Below are 20,573 nucleotides of genomic sequence, written 5' to 3'. Positions count from 1 at the left end.
GAAAGAAAAGTGCCATTTTAGATGTTTAAAAAAGTCAAATTGCAATATACCACAATTTTTTTTTTATTTTGTGTTATAATTTATAACTCACTAATTTCACAGCAGATATTCTTGAAGCTTATACAACTTCCAATAAAACATTAATTTTTTACCCTTCAATTGCATATCACAATAAATTGAAATAAAAATTTACTGCAGTAAAGAATACAAGCAGAAAACTAAATCAAATCCAATTTAAGTGGGATTTTCAATCCATGTGTTTGGTGCTCCAGTCAGATAATAAAAAGTGTTATGCTGCAAGGACAGCGACTCTGACCACACAGAAATACCAAGTTATATCAACCTGAGGCTTCCCTGAAAAATGGTTTCTCACAATGTGTAAGATTCAGCCAACATAGTTCTGCACTGTCTCCTGATTTATTCCAATTATATGGTGAATTCCAAATACTTTCCATTTACAGTAAACTTAAGTTCGATATAGATAGTATCAAGTATCAATTTATTTGCCAGATTAGAATATTATATACAAAAAGCTTAAAACCATATCTTTACTTAGATATTATGACAAGGAAGTCTTATTTGAGGCGATGGGAAATTTCAAATCTGGCATATTGAGACTTAAAAAGTTATATTTTCTTATATCTAACCACAGACACCATTAAAGTTTGGAAATCTTATCATAGCATGATTTCTGGAATTGCCATTTAGAAGCATAATCTTCTCCAAAATTTCAGTGACACTCTTTGCTTTCAGGTCAGACCTAAAACATTGAGAGGAAGAAATATTAATGCAATGCTTCTTTTCAAAAAGTGCTAGAGGAATAAAAGAATAGGTGTAGGTTCAGAAGGAACAGTTGGGGAAGAGAGGATTTTGAAACTAATTTCTTAAGCTTAATTGCCATTTTTATAAAAGAATTACTTATCAATTCTATAGTTTTTCCGTATTGGTTTTGAAACTTACAAGCATCATTGACAAAAATGTAAGCTTGAAGTGCATTGAGACATTGTGAAATGCGCCATATAAGCTTAAGCACTACATTACATTTTCTTACCCGATCCAACGTAACGATGCACAGAGCGCATGTGAGTTTCCATTGTTTGTTGTCGTGAGAGAACACGTTTACAAGCCGGACATTCCTACTTCTCTTGGCCGTTAAGTTTAACTGCTTTGTAAATTTGATGTTCATTCCCATCCATGGTTCATACTAGCTGGGGTTAACACTAACTTTAAAAGTCATTTATCGCTACTTCGATCACCGTTCACAAGATGGCGACCATGGCGCTGAATGGATCACATGATCACTAGTCCCAGTCTTTCATGAGCAAAATCTTCACATGACCGACACATGACCAAATATAATCCAATAAGGTGAAGTTTCCAGGTTTGCCGCTCATTTCAACGTTCTATTCCGCTCTACAACGACGTTGACACGAAAGTTTTGTGCGTTGCAGTTGAGTCTTGCTGTTGTCTTCTCTGATCTAAACGTTTTGAAGCGTTCCCAGCATTATGTGGGTTCTTCTCGAATGGATCGAAGAATTTCATAGCATAAAGCGTCTTAAAAGACAAAGACATAATACGTTATGGAAAAGAAATCGCAACACGAATAGGACATGTCGTGGATGTCGCCAGAGGAAGTAAATTAAAAGAGGGCACTCAGATTTTCAAGGCGAAAGTCATTTCTGTTCATAGTAAGTATTACACTTTTATTTGGATAATCGTTGTCATGTCTATCATTTCTGCTTCTATCGATTGATTGCAGAACATATGAATACATACTAATAATGTAAGAATTTTAAGCTTAGCTTTAAAAGTAGCTATTCTAAGTTTCATTCGTTTAAACTGAATATAATGGTAATAAATGCTTCTTATTTGTGTCATTTTAAAGGTACTAAAGGTGAAGCTACAAAGCAAGAACTTAGTTTGCCTGTTCCAGGTAATTTTGAGTTAAAGGTTTTTCATAACTTTTGCTCATGTGACAAAGCAAAGCGCCATTTTGCGGGGTGACGACGTTACATTGGACCAATCCTTTTCCATCGCCCTAGAAAAAAGCATTTCTGCTTTAGAGTACACTTTAAAGCTTTTATTAACCCATAGTCTTTTTGTATGCCTAAATCGTTCGTGAAAATTCACATCACTAGTGGTTTATTTATATGACAAAGATCCAATATAAAACCTCCGCAAAATATATAGGAACTGTCTCGGAAGATATGGAAAGCATGAGAGACACCAGTGTTGCAAGGTTATATCAGAAGACACTGTTCATATTTAACAATTATTTGCCGAGGGCGAGGTGAATATCGTTGAATAATCCCCGAGACGAAGTCAAGGGGATTATTCGACAATAATCACCAAACCTGAGGCGAATAATTGTTTTAGTGTAATTTCAGAGCTGAACAACAGAGAAATTTCAAAAGTCATAACATTTTAAACATTTATTAACATTTTATTTTAACATTTTATATAAACCGTGCGAAGCAGTTTATATAGCATATAAATGTTACTAAAATGTTATGAGTTTTGAAATTTGTCTCTTGTTCAGCTCTTAAATTATACTAAAACAATTATTCGCCTCAGGTTCAGTGAATATTGTCAAATAATCCCCTTGACTTCGTCTCGGGGATTATTCGACGATATGTGGAGCGGCATTCGAGTATCCCTGAATCAGAAGTGCCTGGACAAACTAAAGTCCTATAAGAGCAAACAGTCAGCTGCAGCAAGAAACTCGAATGAAGATTAATTGTAACGGCTAGATTGCAGAATACCCAGCCACTCATTTACATGTCATTGAATTAGAATAGCCTCTATTGTGTTATGCTTTGTTCTTCAAAGTCGGATGGCCACTCATTTACATGTCATTGAATTAGAATAGCCTCAGCTATGGTGTTGTGCTTCATTCTTCAAAGCCAGGTGGCCGGATATTCTGCAATTGCTCCATTGTAACCATGTGTTTCTTTAAAACTTCAACAAAGATTTATTTCTGTAAATGTGCTAATTGTTAAGTTATTTTGAAGGGATGTGGGTTAGCCCACCTCACAATGACCTTACAGTTTGTAAACTGTATATAGTTGTTTGCTAAAGCCTGTGAAAAATGATTCCAGTGTGCTTTGCTACACCTCAGCTGTTTTCTTACATTTGTCAATACATGAATCTTACTACTTATAACACCAGAACACTTTATTTCATAGGTGTTTGCAAATGACTATAATAAGTAATTATTAAAGGCATGACAACAGCCTTTCAAGTAGATAATTTGCAACCTAAATGAAGCATAACTTTTTAATTGGTCTACATAAAAATAATTGATAAGACATTTTGGTTGGCTGTGTTTTCTCGTGCATTAATTTCACAATATACTTGAATTTAAAGTATGGTTTCCATTGTGGCATCTTTTATATCAATTTGTAGAAAAGATTATTCTCTATGCCAGTGTGTTACTTCTTCCTACTAGAGGTGCAATGCTTAATACCACAATTACACAAGTCCAATGCATGATCTATAATTTATCGTTAATAGTTATATGGATTAGGTCACTCATCACTATTGTCATTTCATTGAAATATAGATTATGTCTACAGTTAATGTAACAGTTGTAAACATGAGATTAAAATAAATTTATAAGATGCATCTACTTTATTTTCGTGCATTGATATGATCTTGTACAGAATTGTTATATATCCTGTAATTATGTTATATATCCTATAGAAGATCCTGTAGGATCCTATAGGATCTTGTACTAGATCCTGTAATATCTCATAGGATCCTATTAAATCTTCAGGATCTTGTAGGATCCTACAGGATCTTGTACAGGATCCTATAGGATCTTGTACAGGATCCTGTAATATCTCATAGGATCATATACAGGATCCTATTAAATCTTCAGGATCTTGTACAGGATCCTGTTCAAGATCCTATAGGATCCTATAGAATCTTGTACAAGTTCTTATAGGATCCTGTACAAGATCCTATAGGATCTTGTGCAAGATCCTATAGGATCCTACAGGATCTTGTGCAAGATCCTATAGGATCCTACAGGATCTTGTGCAAGATCCTATAGGATCCTATAGGATCTTGCACAAGATCCTATAGGATCCTATAGGATCTTGTGCAAGATCCTATAGGATCCTATAGGATCTTGTGCAAGATCCTATAGGATCCTATAGGATCTTGCACAAGATCCTGTAGGATCCTGTAGGATCTTGTACAAGATCCTATAGGATCCTATAGGATCTTGTACAGGATCCTATAGGATCTTGTACAAGATCCTGTAGGATCCTATAGGATCTTGTACAAGATCCTGACTAGGATTTCAGGTAGGATCCTAGTAAGGATCCTATCAAGATCTTGAACAGGATCCTGAACAGGATTTTCACCAGGGAAATTACATTTTTTCATACAGAAATAAGCAATGCAATAAGGCATAAGATATTAGATACAAGTATAAGATACTTAACAATTATTCCACAAGTGCGCATTGGATAATGTCCTCCATCCTCTTATCTTACTTGTAATTACTCAATCAAGACTCTAATTTGTTGAAATGGAGGAAAAATAAATACAAATACAAAATTCAGTTAGGGTAATGCTTTTCGCCCTATACACAAATTTCTTGTGGTATGTGATTTGTCCTGAAGTTTTCTCAAGCACAAATTTAAATAAGAATGGATGCAAACAAAAATATATGCACGAATACAACTGGAATATTTTATCTATTAGGGATCCTTCAAAAATGATACAGCTAGTGAACAAGAATAATGGGTAAAGGTAGGTAAAGCCTGCTTACAAGCTAAGTGGCCCATCGGGTTGGTGGTTAACTCCGGTTTCCATAGCATGAAGTGACTAAGAGTATTTCTACTCCCCCTGAATAAAATGCTAGTCCATCACAGGGTTTAACTGCCAGCATTAAATTTGCTAGTAGCCATTTAAACACCTGGGTGAAGAGTCAGCACTGTGAGAGTAAAGCACCTTGCCCAAGAACACAACACATTATGTCCCTGGTTGGGCTTGCAGAACCCAAACCACTTGATCCAGAGTCAAGTTGCCTTTGAATGAGAATATACATGTCTCAAATAATCAATTTACTTGACTTAACCTTTTAAAAGAAATTTCCTCTTTTTACTGATCATCACAGTGAAAGAATTCTACACACATCAGTAAAGATCAATTTTTATGTTCTGACAACCGCGCATCTTGGAACCTGCGTCTGTGATTAGGTTATGTTATACCAAGAACCATGTTACAAGGCTGGAATAAAAACTTGAAGACAGGAAATGCTCTTGGGAATTTCCCTTTAACCATCAAGGATCTTCCATTAAGTACTTAAAGAAAGCCAAAATGTCATCTAGAGACTAAAACTCGACTGACAGTGACTATGCGACTCTGACACAACCAAAGCTTCTACTCTGTCACAATGATGCTAGAATGAAGGAAATTGTATATGTGCTGAAAGCAAAGCCCCCACGATATGAAGTCAAGAGATCCATGGCACTAGTGAGAAAGAACTCCATCTGACTCTAATACATAAGCTAATCTTCAGAAGGGCACATGCCCAAAAAAGCCTAAGATACCAGAGCCTAATTAAAGCCAAAGAGACTTTAACAATTAAGCTCAGAAAAATAGAGCAAGCAAAAACTAGAAAGATAATTGTTACAGTAACAGAACTTTCAAAGAATGTGGAATCAGTGGCCGCAGATTCAATCCATTTAAAAGTGAGTAAATTTATGTAAAAAGAGTAGTCACAGAATCCCAATAAGCTAAACTGAACATGGTTGACAAGCTTCTTGTAAATTTGAGAGTACAAACAGGCAATAGAGAAGGAGAATCTTGTACTTGTGCATTGCCTCTGCCTCCTTAGAAACAAACAAGCATTAAACATAACTCAAAGAACAATACAAGCATTTAAGAATATAACAATTAGGACAACAAAGACAAAGATAGAAGGGTAAAAGATTGAGTTACCATTAACACTACTCTTGGATCTTGGTATAACTATAGGCCCCACTCAACCAGTGAGTATGTTTTGCATGCCACTGTTAATGTTATTACCTGGGAACTTGATAATTTTTCTGACACATCGGCGATTAAACTTCAATTCCAAGTTAAAACATACCGTATCTTAAGTTATTGAGAACACCAAAACAAACCTGTGATCACAAATCTTTGATTCAAAAGTAAATCACAACAAAATAATTGCAAAAGCTACCTTAAGCTGACAGTTCAAAGTGGTTTTATTATACATTCATGCTTGCACTCGAGAGGACCCTTATATGCAAATCAAATGTCTTAATTAATCTCTAGAATGATCATTCTTGTTTGGTCAAAAGAGAAGCCCTACATGTCCTAAGAACAAATTTCTCTCACTTCACAATTAATGAAAAAATAAAGATTTTCAAAATATGCTTGAAGAATTGAGGATACCGAGATGAAATTTTGGACAAATACATAGCTGAATTTAATTCACTGGGAGCTACAGGTCTCTCAAAAACAAAGACAACAGTACACAGAAGAAAAAAGACTGCCTTTCATAACAAAACAATTATCATTTGCCTTTAATTTTCTAACCTTAAAAACACAGTGATGGAAAAATGGTACTTAACTCAAAACCAACTAGATTAAAGGACAACATTTAAGGAGCTACCTAAATTATGATATCTAAAAGGAAGTTAGTCACCAAAAGATATGCTGATCAGAACTATTAAGCTTCGAAGGCAGGAGATTTAAATTCGCTTGTGAATGGCAGATTAGTCACACCGGCTGGTCAAGGCATCTGAGAGTTGGGCCCATTAAAAGAAAACCTTCAGGATGAAAAAAATTATCCAAAGATAGCCAATGCATGAGTAAAAACATTATAATTTACACATCTAATTTGAATTCAAGAGTTTTTACCTGTTTTAAAAGGTCTTTTTGAGGGGACAAATAGAACCAAATTCTATTATTAATTTCTCTTAGTGAAGAATTTCCTGACAGTAACTTAATAGCATGAGCAAGGGTATATTATTATCAATAAACTGCTTTGTTTACAAATGAACTCATATGTCAAATGACTCTGCATACATGAACACAACAGCTTCTGTTGAAAACAAGAAAACATACTGCTCCTAATTTGGCTCTAAATTTGTGACCTTCAATGCCTTGTGTCGTGATTTCTTTGATTTATGCAGGTTATCAATGACCAATGAGTATAATCTGTCAAATTTTTTTTCATCTAAGGAGCATTAAAAGTAATTCATATAATAACAAGAAATTCCATGCTTTGCATTAAAGCACCTCTTCTTGGCAACTGCATTTTTATTGGCAAAATTGTAGCATATGACAAACAATATTTGAGGGTAAATGTGTGTTGTTTGGCTTTAAGTGCAAAGTGAAAGCAAAGTACCTCAACATTAAGTTAAAGGACACGATTTTCAAAAAGTTATGCACATTTTCCTAAATAAAAACATCCAAGCTTTTGCTTTCAAGTTTCAAGTGGTGAAGGGATTAGTCTAGTGAAGCCTAACAATAGAGTTTCCTGCTACAGTTTCATTTTACTTCTTACGTTTCTGCAAACACTGTAATATCAAACTGACTCAAGGCGTGCATATTTATCCCTGCGGTATGCGGTAATTTCACAACGATAAACGATCAAAGAGGTATGAATTCGCGAATTCAGAGTTTAGTGGGAGCTAGTATTTGTAAAACCAGACAAGCAAAAAAATATTTGTTTCATCTTAATAGCATCATTACCCACACAATTGTCTCTTTTTCGTGCAAATGCTATCTGAAATCCCGCAAAATTCTCAAGGTTTTCCCTGCGTCCAGTCGGAACCTGTTTTAATCAACACAAATTTGCTTCTTTCTTCTTGGTTTTCCGAGTGTCAAGCTCTGCTTGACAAGTCCTATGAACCTCCAGAGACGATTTCCAAGCTGTCTTTTTTTTTTCCTGGCATCTAAACTTCCTTCCTGGTGATTTGATTTTAGGTCGCTGGGCAGCGACTTTAATATTAACGTTAAAAGTTGAGCTTGGAGCCTCAGTTAATACCGTTGTAAATTTCGGAGACGAAGATAATCGATGTCACCCTCTAGGAGAGCTGTAACATCTTATTACAACAAAATCAAAGCGAAGACTGTAAAAATTTTGATGCAAAATAAGAAACATTTGGGGAAAGCGATCTCGAAGGGAGGGAAATCAAAATCAGCATGAAACTAAACGCAACTTTCCTTCGATGCAGAAGTGAATTACTCACAAGTACGTACTCCATTTACTGATATATCCCACTCATCGGGCACAACACGAAGCAATCATCTAGTTTATACCTTATCAATGTACACATACCTTAAAGCTTTGAATATATGCAAAAGAAGTCACCTGGTGCGCCTGAGAACGAGAAAGAGGCCTTCTTCGTAACTATATTAATGCAACTCAGCTAGATATCGAACCTGAAGAACTCCCCCTTTCATTCCCAGAGTTCCCTCCCTTTAATCACGTGGTGAGCAGGGAATATCTGGAATGAGAACACTAGGACTCCGGGACGATGCAATTCTACTTAGACTATCAGTTCTGATTATTTTAACAAAGTTTAGCCGTTGTTTAACAAAACTGCGTTGTAAACTGTCTTTAATTTAGCTGAAATATTCTGTCTGAACTTTCGATTGTGTGGACAGGATAAAGGAGCTAAAGCTAACAGTGAAAGGACATTTATTTAACTGAATCAACCCTTTTAAAGAGATAAGTTCTGTATCCTGAGGGATATTAGAAGCGAAATAAAAGGACAAACAGAAAACACGTGTAGTCCGCAGTAGACATTAACTCAACTGTATTCTTCAGGTATCGCATCATCTTACATCACGTGACCTACAAATACTACAATAAGTAGAGACCCACAACCAGTGTAAAACTGTGGAGCTCAATAAATAATAATAATAACTTTATTCATCCTGGTAAAACGATCGGTCAGTCAGTCAACAAAGGTTGATGGACTAGTATCAATCAGCAACCAGCAATATGAGAGTATATAAGAATATTAACATGAAAAACAGCAGTTTAAACAATAATGACAAAAACTCTAACAAAGAACTAAGCATTGATCTTACAAATATGATTGGCCTTATCCTTAATCATTAAGTATAGGTAAAAGTTCTGACCTTAAACTGTGCAAGTGATTTCAGCTTACATAATTCTCTTAATTGACAATTTGTTCCAGGCACTCGCAGCCGAGAACTTAAGAGAAGTCTGACCACAATTGGTCTTAACATGTGGTAGATCCAATAATGTTGAGTCTCTAAGGGATTGACCGTGTCTTTGAGTTAAGTAAATAACTGGCCCCTAGAGTCACTTCTTCAACCGCATTTACTTTCCTTTTCAACTGCGATTGCTTTCCTCTTCTTTTTTATTTAGCTGGTAACCTGCAAATGGGTTTATAGAAAGCAATGAAAATTACCAGCCAGAGTAACTAATTGAAAATCCCTATTAAAGCTAACAAGAGTATAATAACATTTTTTTTTGATGGGCAGTATAGGAAGGCAAGATGGATAGTGAAAGTTGATCCAATAAAACAGACCTTTGCTTTTGTAAAAAATTTCAACGCTTGATACTGTACCTGGGAGAGTTATAATATTTTAGTCTATGAAGTCTCTTCATTTTAGTTCTTTATATCAAAATGTTTTTCAATTAAGAAGACTGTGAGCTTTCTTTACTACTTATACAATGGTGAGCCAGTGTATCTATACCCATTTCTGTTCAACTGAATGTTTATCTTTGGGAAAACTTTATAAAGCCTGTGTAGCAGATAACCAGAAAAGTAATCATAATTTATATGCAAAAACAATATTAAAAACAGAAACAGCAGTGTATTAAACCACAAAACACAATAATTACTTCTAATATGCCTCCAGGGGCTGATTCATTTTCCAGGCTTCAGGAAGTGGGGGGGAGGGGTGGGGGTGGGGATGCAGTGGGGGTGGAGATGGGGGAGGGGTGGGGGTGGGGATGCAGTGGGGGTGGAGATGGGGGGAGGGGTGGGGGTGGGGATTCGGTGGGGGTGGAGATGGGGTGGGGATGGGGTGGGGATGAGGGTGGCGATGGGAGGGGGTTTATTAGAGAGAGGTCTGCAAGGGGGGCAAAGCTCATTAGAAATTCTTATGAATACATTGAATAGTTAACAATCTCTGGGTGGAAAACTACAATATTCAACAAAAGGAACAAACAAGGGTTTTAAAGTACTTGTATTTAACACTCTGAAGTGCTACCTGGCCCAAATGGAAAATAATACCCAAAGAAGGGTGTAATTTTACCTCATCTTTCTGGGAAATTTAAAACAGTCTTTACACCACACACTCCACCCATTACTTCTGTCATGATTCTGTCATAATATATGAGAAGACAAATGTGCCAAAAAAAAAAAATGTGAAGAGTCCCACTAGTTCAGGTGCTCAAATAATTGAGTTGATTCTATTTAACAAATGGTAAACACCACAGCGTACACTATTGAGTTATGGATGCATGCGGGAGGTTGCTAAGCACGAAAGAAGTGTAAGAGTAGCTCGAGGCGATAGCCGAGAGCGACTCTAGCTTCTTGAGTGCTTAGCAAACCTCCCAAGTGCATCCATAACTCAATAGTGTACGCTGTGGTGTTTACCATTTGTTTTATAACATAACATTGATACATTGTAGCTAAAGAGTTCCCTTTCATTGAACAATTTTTACGTGACCAGAAAAAACAAGCACGTGTGGAAAAATTGTCTTTACATTTGCTCACGTCTGCAGCGTACACCCATAGGCAAATGGGGGATGCTAAATTGACCAATCAGAGTGCGCACTTTACTTTGGTTATATGTTATAATTGGTGATGATGACTACAAGACTAAAAACATTACAAAGGTGGAGGGAATGAAAACAAACAAATATCAATTAGCAGCCACTCCAATGTTGTGATGGTAGTCTACTACTCTAGCCATGCAGATTGGGCTGACTGAATCATGCCAGTAGGTAGCTGCCTGATCAGAAATTTTGACCCAATGACTTAGAACAAGAAATGGAGACTCTTCAAAGTCTTAAGATTCTGGGACATCAAGAAATCTACTGTCTCATTCCCACTATGATCAGGTTACATTTGCATATAAAATGACTTTCATTCTTTAAGTGTGCTTTTCTGGGAGGCCACAAGCAAAATTACCTTCAATATGAAGGGAACTTTGAAATGTTAATCCAACACAATAGGAAAAAATCCTGTACGGGGCAAAATAAATTAAATGGAAATGACAATTGGTTAGGAATGGGGAAGATTTACTCAAATTGTCCAGATTCTAAAATATGACATAATTACAATTTTTAAGATTCAAAAGCTGTGATGTACAGCTGTAGCTCTGTTAATGACTTTCAAGAGCAACATTATCAATGTACCAAGTCAATTCCCCATTTTCTGGGTTAAGGCCAGTTACAGGGTAATTCCATACATCAACTTCAACACTTGAAATAGTTTTCACAATATCCCTCTTCAGACCACCCAGAGCAAGAACAGCCACAGATTTAGCCTTGTTAAGCAAGTCTAGAGTCATCGTCATCCTCTCTTTCACCCCAGAATCTTGACTGCTCTCAGACAAGGTTACAAATTTGTTCTTCTCATTTAGAGCTGATTGATGAGGAAATAAAGACGCAGTGTGACCATCAGAACCTAATCCTAGAACTACGAAATCCAACTGATTGTCGCTGAGGAGGAACCTGCCAAGCTCTGCCTCATAATGTTCAGCTCCTTCATCCCTTGGCTCACACAATCCACCTTTTAACATGACATGCATTGGGTGAAAATTTAAAGGAGAAATTGGTACATGTTGCAAAAGTTTCTTATATATTAAATCAAAATTGGATTCTTGACTGTTTAGAGGGACACATCGTTCATCTACAAACCACACATGGGAGTGATGCCATGGAAACTCTTTGGCTATAAATGCTAAGGTCTCGTAGAGCATTACAGGAGAGGTACCACCTGACAAGGCCAGGTGAAAGACCCCTTTAGCAGATACCTCTCTGAGGGCATGACCAATAATTTTATTGGCAAGAGTTTCTATTACTTGGGATTTTGTTCCAGTAACCAGGTCACTGTTTCTAAATTTGTCTTGTTTGTAATAGTTAGCAGATGGTTCAGTGGATTTGCATATCTTGTTTGCATCACAACTTCCATCATCATTATTTAGAGAAAACTCAAGTCTTTCTCCCGAATTAACAAAGTTCAACACATCCAAGCTTTTCTGGTCATACTGACGAGGTACTTCCCTTTTCAAAGTGTCCAGAAAATATGACCACACTTTCCAAGATGATAGAAGATCTTCCATTCCAACAAATAAGTTCTTTTGCTCATGATAGACAGCAGAAATTAGAGTGGTATAAGCATCAGCTGATTTTTTGAAGATAAATGCATTAAAACTGTCAGCTGAACAACCAAACAGCTGATCTTTCTTGTTCTCAATTGATGTAAATGGATGAAAAGACTTTGGGTTTGGAAGATTACTTGAGAGAAGTAATCCTGGTTTTGTAAGTTTCTCACCTTGAATATTGAACACTACCTGCCTGATATCACAGTTATTATCATGAGATGTTCCAGATTGGACATTATGAACATTGTTCTTAAAAACTATGCGCACATAAGCTGTACGCTCGTCAAGTTGCTTTCCAGAAACCAAAATAAAAGGCACACCATTCCAGCGAGCATTATTGATAAAGATGGACACAGCAGCAAAAGTTGGTGTATTTGAGTCTTCATCTTTTTTGTTTTCCTGGTGGTAGTGCAAGTTGTAATCTTTATACTGACCAATAACTCCACTCCATCTATCCATGGCTTTGATCTCTTTAAGCAGCCTCACTTTATTTTGCATGATGCTTATTCTGTCATTCAGACTGTCTGGTAACTCCATGGCAACCAGAGCAAGAAGCTCTGTCATGTGATTCTGCATAACATCTCGGATGACACCATAATGGTCGTAGAAGCTGGTTCTCCCTTCACAGTCATTCTTCTCCTTCAAAACAATCTCCACTCTTTCAATGTGATCACTGTTCCACAAATCTTTGTATAAGTTATGATTGCTGTACCGAAACTCTAAGATATGAACAACTCCTGTTTTTCCAAGGTAGTGATCAATTCTATAGATTTCCTTTTCTTCGAAATAATTCGACAAACTTCGAGCTAACTCCTGCGCAGATGCCAGGTCCGAACCAAATGGCTTCTCGAGCACTATGCGAATCCAGCTACGTTTATCTTCAGGCCGACGACAGAACGAATCGATCCTTTGTGCTAGCTGTGTGTACGCAAAGGGAGGCACCGATAAATAGAAGATGAGACCTTCCTCTCTTTCGCCTGCCGCTATATCATCGCCCATAATCTGGCACAGTGATATGAAATCTTGGTCAGTTTTTAGTCGGTGGTATTCCTTTACACTTTGATCCACAAAAACTCTTTTATTATCTGCGCACCAGTTCGAGTGTTCGCTTTCAGAGCACTTTAAAGATTCTTTTAAGATATCATCAATCTTTTTTTGGCCAGACTCGACACTCTCACGCGCCGTTGGGTAGACTTTTACAATGTTCCTCTCATTTGTTTCTTGTATGAAGAGCGAGAAAAACCCTTGCCATAAATATCTTTTTGCGAGGTCCCCAGTGGCGCCAATCAAAACAATATTGGTCACATTTCGCTGAGATTGAGACTGAGACTGTTGACCATCACCGACATCTGCAGAAATTTGTCTACTGGGAAACAAAAGCACCACTAAGAGCCCCACAACGAAGTTATATTTCTCTGGCACCATCTTGAAACTTTTTAACCCAGTCTCCACTCACTTCTGCAATTTGTATAACGCAAAACATTGCGTGACAAATCGAACTCGATTTTTTTGTTGTGCATTCGGACCTGAATTCTTCTCTTTTTTGTCTTTAATACTCGATTACACATCTTATTAGCTCCCCAGCATCACCCATAGTTTTTTAGATGCATCCTACAGGACGTTTTAAGAACAAACAATTATTCTGCACTTATCAGTTGAAGAACCAGTAGGACTTCCGGTTAACGTGCCAGAGGCACGCGAAGTAGTCATCGCTAAAATTAACTTACATTCCAAGTTTGACATTTAGGTGGGTGATGAGGGAAATAACATGATTAGGGGTAAATCTTACCCAACAGGAAATAATTAGTCTACTGGTAAATCGTTTGAGAAAGCTTTACAGCAAGGAAATAGGAAAACAAACCAATCTGCACCGAAGAGCAAGCGCTGAACGCATTTTCAACCGAGCTTGGAAGCGACCCGTGTTTGAGATGGCGGCCATGGAAACTTTAACTAGCGAACAAAGCGCACACAAGGAATTCTCCGATAGCTGTTACAACGGTAATAATTACAAGTTTGGCCAATCGTACTCGATGACAAGCTACATAGGGAAACCAGAGGAGCGACCGAGTAAAATAAACAATCATAACAATGTTCTGGAGACGTCGCTGTTCACATCAGATGGGATAGTTCTCTCCACCACTCAAGAGATGCACTGTGGCGATTTTGTCTTAACAGAGGACACAGATAATCACGCTGCGGATGCCGAGATAGAGGGGTCAGAAAAACATGTTACAGTTACGATCCATCGTTCTAGTTTGAAAAATTACCGAGCAGAGGAATGCAAAGAACGTATTTTAGCAAACTGTGCTGATGAACACGGCGCTGCAGCGTCTGAAAGTCCAGCGAAAGTAAAAGAAAATGAAACCTTTTCAAATGACGAAGCCATTTTTGAACAGGACGGACCTTTGAGTCTTAAAGAAAGGATTTCAAATGTTGATATGAGTATTGAATGGATAAAAGGCGAACTTACGTTAATGCAAGCCCAAGATTTGTCGCTGAGACAACAATTCGAAAAGCTTTTCAAAGACGTAATGGAATTAAAGCTACACCTGGAGATGGAGAGAGACGAATACCAATTTATCGAGGAGGAAATTTCCTTTTAAGAGGAGTTTTGAAGACCGAAACTATTTTTATGATTTAGCGATGCACATTTCATGATAAATATATCAATTTGATGTCATGTGTTGTTCTGACAACAGCAGGTTCTATTCAGAAAGTACAATGTTTTGGACAAAACTTCGTTAAAGATTAATTGCGTAATACTATCGCCCTTCGGAAGCCCGGAGTTTTGTAACCCCCGGGAAAGTCGTTTGAGATTTACATGGGGTCCATGTTTATGCATCATTGCCATGCGCGTTGCCCCAGGCTGAGCTGGGGAAGTTGACCCATTTGAAGAGAAGGAATTAAATTTTTCGCCCTTTGCCTTCTGTTAGCGTAATTGAAGCATTTCAGGATTTGAGTTCCTCTCTGAGGGCACCTCCGTCAAAGATCGGATGTGACAAAAAGAACAATAACTGATCTACAAAAACAGTCAGATTAAGACAATGGGTATAAGAATTTTGCACCTTTACTTTCGCTGGGGAAACCTCTCTACTGAGAATTAACCACATTCATTTGTGGGAATCAAATTATGGTCCCGTAGGACAAATTTTCCCGGCTTATATCCATCGCTCTCATTAGTGAAGTCCCAACGTTTCCCCTGGCTCTCGAGAACGCCTTCTTGCGTTCTCGGACAATTATAAGGACTTAAAAGACTTCCGAAAAAGCTTCACAAAACGTTTGAGCTTGGAACAGCCTCGGAAATAAAAGAAAACCATAGATGACCTTTACTGTTAAGAGAGTATTCGCAATCTCTCTTCTATCAACCGAAATGATTCCACGGGACAAATTGCTCACTTGTCTCCTATTTGCTAAGTTTTACGGTATCATTTTAAGTCGAATACTACGGGTACGTTGAAATCCATTAACAAATTTTGTTAAATCCATTTTTGATCTTAATTGGGCGACTTGAAGCTTTCGGATTTAAAGAGATTATCGTACTGGTATTTGAACGTTCCTCCACCATATTACAAAACACGTTAAAAGATTCTAAGTGAGCCTACCCGCAGAAGAATTGGATTTTGGGAAAATCATTTTCTGCCGTTAATTGATTGGAACCCCGACAAAGAAAACTGATTTAAAATACTGAGACCTGTCATCTCTCTCAGACGAATTCATCGATCGCTGTTGTCCAAAAAGAGTATTTCCACTAATAGGTATAATTGACTTTCAGAGGGTTAAAAATCTATTTTTTTCTCATGAATTTGTGTATGTGTGTCTTTTGTCAATAACCAAATATAGATATTTTGCAAGGGATCGCAAACGAAATGATTTAAAACAATGCAAGTAACATCTTAAGTATTTAATCAAATGGAACTCGTGATAATTATACGTACAACACAAAGAAAAAAGATTACGCACTAAAATTAGTTTCAAAAATTTATGAGCAAGCGGGAAGGACATGTGTTGGAAATAACTTCTCGGACTCCATATTTTCTCGGCGTAAGGTTGATTGTAAGACTGTAAGTGCTGTTCATACCGCGTACAGATAGATGGGTTGGAACAGCTTTTCCAATTGTGTCTTTGACTTTCAGATTAGATTCATTAAATTTCGTTGTTGCTTAAGGGTTCTACCGTGTTTAGTATAAGAAGTAATAACTTCCCTGTTCATGAATATTAATCCCATAATCATAGATCTAAAGACAGTTATAACGAAGATATTGATAATGATAATAATACTAACAATAATAATATTAAAAATAATATAATAACAATCACCTCCTCCTATATGTTTCACTTGCACATGTTCCAATGAGTTACTTGGCTTAGGTTAAGCTTATAGGCTAGCACTAAGCAACTAGAAGTTTTAACAGCGTTCTCAGCTTCGGTGAATAGAAAATCGGGGGAACAAATACACCAGGCGAATGCCAACATATATAATCGCTGTCGATGCAAAATTTAATCTACCCGTTTATGACGATCTACGAAAATCGCCAACTGTGTCACCGAGCTTTTAGTCATTAACATACCGATGATAACTAAAATTTTCGAGAAAAAGATTGAAGATTAAGGTAAAACAGATCATAGATTGATCTATGCAGCCGTCTCCATCTTTACCTTTGATTTAGAAATTAGACTCGCTAAAAGAGCTAGGGATTAAAAAGAAGAATATCCCACCTTATCAAATAATAGAAATGTATTAACATATTAATTAATAGGTGGCGAGTCGTGGGTGAGTTGTAATTGCTCAGCTGGGAAACATTTCTGGGATTTTGAATATTTTATAATGACAAACACAATGTTGGGAAGAGTGACATGTTATGTATTAGTAGTTTTTTTTATTGATTTATCGATCAACTTTATATTATTTCATTCGAGGCAATATTGTCTTATTGTTTTTTATTATTTCAAGCTAATTTCAAAAATATGTCCAATCCCTCTATTTTAAGCGCGAAGCCTTGGATCTGAATGTAATTTTTAATTCCAATTTAAAGAAACATATGATTCTTAGTCTCGAATCAGTGAGTGAGATTCTCGAACTTTTAAAAGGCATCTTTTATTTCGTTTTTTTTTCCTTTTTGTCTGCTGCAAGTGAAGAAAATTAAGTTTCTCCTCAAAGACAATTTTTTTCCTGTAGGAAGAAGTGACTAATATATTCAAAATTGCTTTCGTATCGCATTCAATAATAATCATAATGACGATAATAATAAAAATGATAATGATAATCATTGTTAGTAATAATAAATAAATTTAACTTTCATGCGTGTGCCGAAATACTGGCCGTTCAGTTTTATAATAATAGTAATAGTTCTATTACTAATAGTGAAAATTTAACTTTGTCCTCTGTTTCCAGGTCTAATTGGAATTTATAATTTTGGTTTTTGTGGAGGGAGAAAAACTGGAGAACCCGGGGAGAAACCCTCGGAATGAGAACGGGAACCAACAGCAAACTCATCCTATATGTGACGCCAAGTCTGGGAATCGAACCCAGGCCAGCGGTGGGAGGCGAGTGCTCACACTACTGGGCCATTCCCCTCCCGTTTTATTTTTAAATTTTCAATGTGGGCTACCTAAAAAAATAGCAAAAATTCATCTACGCCCTCACCTTAGCGATGACTTAGTTTTTTCGACACTTTGAAGAATTAGATCGGGTATACTAAATTCGTCCAATGACAAGTTTACGTCATTACTACTCTGGAACGTGAATGTTTATATTCATGACGTCAGAGGAAAAACCTCATCAAAAGTTTTTGCAGTCATGACAAATACAGCATCTGGGTTGACATCTTTTAAAATAACAACAATAGTCTCTGTCATGTGTCAGATGCAACCAGAAAATTCGCTCAAAGGCATTATTGATGCTGACTGCCCATTCTCTTTACCCCATTTAAAAGCAACGAGGAAATAAACAATGAAGTCGGTCTCCCTGTGCAGCTGTTTCGGCTTTACTTATGTCTCGTCCGACAAGGCGAAGCTTTTAAGACATCTTTCCAGGTTTTACTTGGAGAACAAAAGTGAAACGAAAAGGGTACATTAGTAACTTGTTGCTTTGTTAACGAAATAAAGATTGAGACAGCTCTCATATTGGCGTAACTACTGTCTCACTTTAATATTTTTTTTCTTCTTTTCTTTCGCTGTGACAGAAAGCGTCTGGACACTTCAATTGTCGACTATTAGGGACTTTAAGCAAACCACGACGGCTACGGCAACGAGAACGTGGAAAAACAATAGATCTAATTGGCAGAACAATAGCCCAGCACGTGCGTTTTCAAACTTTGTACATTTCTTAGCCGTCCTTTGCAAAACAACAACGTGAAATCATCAAAATTTGCGTCGTTTGTGAAGCTAAACCGCGGCGGCAAGTTATTTTAATTTACATTTGGAACTCAATGCTACTTTTATGGGTTATGTTGAGTTTGAGGTCTGGCGCCCTATGAGACGGTAAACACATGCAGCCATTTTCGAAATTCTAACTAAAAGTAGAAACTCATTTTTTAATCGACGTCTTCCGTGGCGTTGCCGTCCTGACTACTTAAAGTCCCTAATGTGTATTCTGTGGCAACAGCATAACTTGATCATTTCACCTTTTAAACCCTTGGGCTTTTAAAGCATCTAATTAAGTTCTGAAATACCTTTTATAAAACGTAACATTAAAGCTTAATTTTCAGTACGAAAGAAAGATATTAATTTATGCTTACCAAAAATACGACTTGAGTTATTCTTTCAGTATTGCGCGCGTATGTCTCACGGAATCATTTAACCAAACTGTAATTGATATTCGTTTTACGCTACAATACGGAAATTTAAGCAATGAACGTGAGACATAAATGGGGAACGTGCAACGACTTTCTTTATGAACGTTATGCATGACAATAGAATATGATCGAACAAAAAAAACAAAATTTTTGTCTACAGCTGCCGATAAGTAGCATATTTTTAGCGAAAAGGGCCGCTTAGTTTTGCCTAATGATGTTTCTTTTATATCTAGAGAACAAGTTTAGTGCATGAAATAGTTTATAGTTACTCAACAGTGACAAGTTGTCGCGATTAATAGAAGTTAATGGTGTAATTGATCATAATTATCTACCAATGTAACTCAGAGAAGAGATCGGTTAAAACCACGACGGGGGAGAAGGGGGCTGGGACTGAGGAAATTACAAGTCTTTCTTCATCTCGTTCTACGTGCACATCGGGGAATGCCTCTCTGGGTTCCTTCTCCGCCTGACGTTTTTCCCCCTCGTAGAGAGCATGCCATCTCACTTGTAAGCGACACAGAATTTCGATACAAACACTAACAATGTTAAGATAATAAAATAACAGTCCTTTCTATGGCTAAAGAATATCAAATCGATCTTTATCGTGGGTCGAACCGCAATGCCTAAATTTCTATCGAATCAAAAAAGGGGTTGATTCCTCTGTTGTTCAAATGAATTTCCCCCGGAGCATCCCCTCAGAGGTTTCCCCTGGGAAACCCCCCACCGTGCTACTGGTGGCTTGCACCCCCACGGAGGAGACGAAGTGGTATTATTGCGCATGTCCGCAGGGGGTGACAATTGTGGAGGTAGTAAATCTAAACATGCATGCACATTCATATTCTTTATATTTACATCTCAATGGGCGGTGGGGGACACCTGTATTTCAAGATATCTCTTTTTGGGAAAACTGTCAGCCGGTTGCTTCGCTGAAGAAATTTTGTCTGTTTTCACGGAAACGTAGTACCCGAAGCTACAGGATATTTTTTGATCGATCATAATATCATTAAACAGTTGAAAAACTTTCCGTGTCTGATTTTCCGGCACCGGCAAATATAATGAAACAGTGGAAAAATACAAAAACTGAGGAATTTTGATTACCTCTAAAAGTTATACATATAGCCATGTTTCCTCGTAGTTTTTTTTTCTAAATAAATTTGGTAATTTCAAAAAGAAAGAAGACGGATGGAATACCCTTGTTTTTCATCCTAGCTGTTGGTCGTAGAGGCAAAAAACATTTAATAATTGATAATGTTACCACTCTAGTCTGCTCTGTATGCCCGCTTTTCAAATTAAAATATAAATTTAACAAGTAGCGTGCTTTTTCCTTGGCGCAAGGGGTCACTTGTGTCGTCAAAACCGAAGTTTTTTTGATACCATGACGCCAAACTTGTCAATTTTTTTGCGTGGGGCATAATGTTTCCAATTGCCACAATT

The 20,573-nt window shown here is 37.1% G+C and overlaps 2 protein-coding genes and 1 long non-coding RNA gene across 3 annotated transcripts in view; all 3 read right to left on the bottom strand.

Moving 5' to 3' along the window:
• LOC111328926 (uncharacterized) overlaps positions 1 to 8,457 on the bottom strand; it is a 39,366-nt gene extending 30,909 nt beyond the window's left edge. Inside the window, exon 1 of the mRNA XM_022933474.2 lies at positions 8,309 to 8,457. The gene's annotated coding sequence lies outside the window, so the exon portion shown is untranslated. The remainder of the gene's footprint in view (positions 1 to 8,308) is intronic.
• A 1,725-nt stretch (positions 8,458 to 10,182) lies between these two features.
• Positions 10,183 to 13,935, bottom strand: LOC111328954 (GDH/6PGL endoplasmic bifunctional protein). The gene has a single exon (XM_022933509.2). It carries the CDS (start codon positions 13,768 to 13,770, stop codon positions 11,341 to 11,343), a length of 2,430 nt encoding a protein of 809 aa, XP_022789244.1. The 5' UTR covers positions 13,771 to 13,935; the 3' UTR covers positions 10,183 to 11,340.
• Positions 13,936 to 16,231: 2,296 nt separating this feature from the next.
• Positions 16,232 to 19,234, bottom strand: LOC111328955 (uncharacterized). Its single transcript, XR_002694661.2, has 2 exons — positions 19,083 to 19,234; positions 16,232 to 18,384 (listed from the first exon to the last, which is right to left on the bottom strand). It is a non-coding gene; the product is annotated as an uncharacterized LOC111328955 (long non-coding RNA).
• Positions 19,235 to 20,573: the final 1,339 nt, after the last annotated feature.

This window comes from Stylophora pistillata, chromosome 3 (assembly GCF_964205215.1).
Source record: "Stylophora pistillata chromosome 3, jaStyPist1.2, whole genome shotgun sequence".
In the NCBI taxonomy this organism is placed as follows: Eukaryota; Metazoa; Cnidaria; class Anthozoa; order Scleractinia; family Pocilloporidae; genus Stylophora; species Stylophora pistillata.
This window is presented reverse-complemented; position numbering and strand designations above follow the sequence as displayed.